We start from the raw sequence: 2,865 nt of genomic DNA, 5'->3' as shown, positions 1-2,865 counted from the left end.
GGGCAGAATTCCCAGGAATTCATCCTGAAATTCCTGCAGATCATGGGGGTGGGATTGGGGGCAGTGGGAGCCCTGGAATGCCGGGAATTCATTCCCAATTTGGGGGCAGTGGGAGCCCGGGAATGCTGGGAATTCATCCTCAATTTAGGGGAAGAATTCCTGGAAATTTATCCTGGAATTCCTGCAGGTCATGGGAATGGGACTGGGGGCAGTGGGAACTTGGGAATGCTGGGAATTCAGCCTGGATTTGGAGGCAGAATTCCCAGGAATTCACCCTGAAATTCCTGCAGATCATGGGGGTGGGATTGGGGGCAGTAGAAGCTCTGGAATGCTGGGAATGGCGGGAATTCATCCCCAATTTGGGATTAGTGGGAGCTCAGGAATGCCGGGAATTCATCCCCAATTTGGGAGCAGTGGGAGCCCGGGAATGCCGGGAATTCAGCCTGGATTTTGGGGCACTGGGAGCCCGGGAATACCGGGAATTCAGCCTGGATTTTGGGGCAATGGGAGCTCAGGAATGCCGGGAATTCATCCCCAGTTTGGAGGCAGTGGGAGCCCGGGAATGCTGGGAATTCAGCCCAGAATTCCCACTGATCACCCAGGGTGGGATGGGAATGGCATGAGGGTGGTGGGAGCCCGGGAATGGCTCTGGAATTCTGGGAATTCCGGGAATTCCCACAGATCACTCGCCGTTACGCCGAGTTCTCGTCGGCCATCGCCAGCATCAACCAGACCCTGCCCAGCGACAGGAGCGACGCCCTCCTCGGCAGGCTCCAGGTACTGGGGACACTGGGAGCACTGGGAGGGACTGGGAGCCACTGGGAGGGGAGTGGGGGGGCACTGGGAGGGACTGGGAGGGACTGGGAGGGACTGGGAGGGACTGGGAGCACAGTGGGGGGGACTGGGAGGGCACTGGGAAGGCACTGGGAAGGACTAGGAAGGACTGAGAAGGAGTGGGAGGAACTGAGAGGGGAACTGGGAGGGACTGGGGGGCACTGGGAGGCACTGGGAGGGCTCTGGGGGCACTGGGGGGGACTGGGAAGGAACTGGGAGGGATTGGTAGGGGACTGGGAGCACTGGGATGAGATTGTGGGGGACTGGAAGGGAGTGGGAAGGCACTGGGAGGGACTGGGAGGAGAATGTGGGGGACTGGGAGGGGAGCGGGGAGGACTGGGGGGCACTGGGAGGGGACTGGGAGCACTGGGAGGGACCAGGGGGCACTGGAAGGGACTGGGAGGCACTGGGAAGGCACTGGGAGGGGAGTGGGAGGCACTGGGAGGGACTGGGAGGAGTGGAAGGGCACTGGGAGGGCACTGGGAGCACTGGGAGGAAGTGGGGGCACTGGGAGGGACAGGGAGGGGACTGGGAGCACTGGGAAGGCACTGAGAAGGACTGGGAGGGACTGGGAGCCACTGGGAGGGACTGGGAGCACAAATTCCCCCCCATTTTCTCCTCCTTTTCCCAGCTGGAAGTGGAGAACCTGGTGCTGCGCGTGGCCGCCGAGTTCCCCTCCAGGAGGGAGCAGCTCGTCTTCCTCATCAACAACTACGACATGATGCTGGGGGTCCTCATGGTAAAACACCCTAAAACAACCCAAAACCACCCCAAAATATCCCAAAATATCCTAAAATAGCCTAAAATCCCAAAAAAACTGCACCAAAACATCCCAAAAGAGCCTCAAATCCTCTGGGAGCAGCTCGGCTTCCTCATCAACAACTACGACGTGATGCTGGGGGTCCTCAGGGGAAAACACCCTAAAATGTCCCAAATTATCCCCAAATACCCCCAAAATATCCGAAAACTACCCCAAAATATCCTAAAATATCCAAAAATCCAAAAAAACCTGCACCAAAACATCCCAAAAGAGCCTCAAATTCTCTGGGAGCAGCTCAGCTTCCTCATCAACAACTACGACATGAGGCTGGGGGTGCTCATGGGAAAACACCCCAAAATGTCCCAAAATATCCCAAAATCACCCCAAAATATCCTAAAATCACAAAAAACCTGCCCCAAAACCCCCTAAAATACCCCAAATCCCCTCTGTGACCCCCCATTTTCGGGTCCCCTCAGGAACGGGCGGTCGAGGAGAGCAAAGAGGTCGAGGGGTTCCAGCAGCTCCTGTCGGCCCGAACTCAGGTAAGAACCCCCCAAATCCCCTTGTTAATTGTTAATTAATTGTTAATTTATTGTTAATTAATTGTTAATTAATTGTTCCCGGGGTTAAACTGCCGCTTTTCCCTCCTTTTTCGGGCCTTTTGGTTCTCCCCCTCAGGAGTTGGTGGTGGAGCTGTTTCTGCCCTCGATTCCCCCCCTCACCTCTAATCCCATTGTTAATTGCTTTAATCGTTTAATAATTGTTTAATAATTTAATTGTTTACTAATTTGTTTACTAATTTAATTGTTGTCAGGGTTAAATTGCCACTTTTTTTCCCGCCTTTTTTCCCTCCCTCAGGAGTTGGTGGCGGAGCTGTTTCTACCCTCGATTCCCCCCTCTCACCTCTAAAGCCGTTGTTAATGCCGTTGTTAATTGTTTTAATTGTTTAATAATTGCTTAATAATTTAATTGATTAATAATTTAATTGTTGCTGGGGTTAAATTGCCTGTTTCTTTTCCCCGCCTTTTTTTCCCCCCCTCAGGAGTTGGTGGCGGAGCTGTTTCTGCCCTCGATTCCCCCTCTCACCTCTAAAGCCCTTGTTAATGCCTTTGTTAATGCCATTGTTAATGCCATTGTTAACCTTTAATTATTAATTGTGGAGTTAAATTGCTGCTTTTATTTTTTCCCACCTTTGGTTCCCCCCCTCCCCTCAGGAGTTGGTGGCGGAGCTGTTTCTGCCCTCGATTCCCCCCTCTCACCTCTAATCCCGT

General features: G+C 53.4%; 1 protein-coding gene across 1 annotated transcript in view; it reads left to right on the top strand.

Annotated features, from left to right (window-relative positions):
* The window catches only part of LOC113980864 (vacuolar protein sorting-associated protein 52 homolog), a gene marked incomplete at its 5' end in the record, with an annotated part of 5,968 nt that overhangs the window by 904 nt on the left and 2,199 nt on the right, over positions 1–2,865 (top strand). The window contains 3 exons of the mRNA XM_027708083.1: positions 682–777; positions 1,466–1,573; positions 2,071–2,136. Coding sequence (XP_027563884.1) covers positions 682–777; positions 1,466–1,573; positions 2,071–2,136 — 270 coding nt within the window. The remainder of the gene's footprint in view (positions 1–681; positions 778–1,465; positions 1,574–2,070; positions 2,137–2,865) is intronic.

Source organism: Neopelma chrysocephalum, unplaced genomic scaffold, assembly GCF_003984885.1.
Source record: "Neopelma chrysocephalum unplaced genomic scaffold, ASM398488v2 Primary Assembly neopelma1_95451, whole genome shotgun sequence".
Taxonomy (NCBI): Eukaryota; Metazoa; Chordata; class Aves; order Passeriformes; family Pipridae; genus Neopelma; species Neopelma chrysocephalum.
This window is presented reverse-complemented; position numbering and strand designations above follow the sequence as displayed.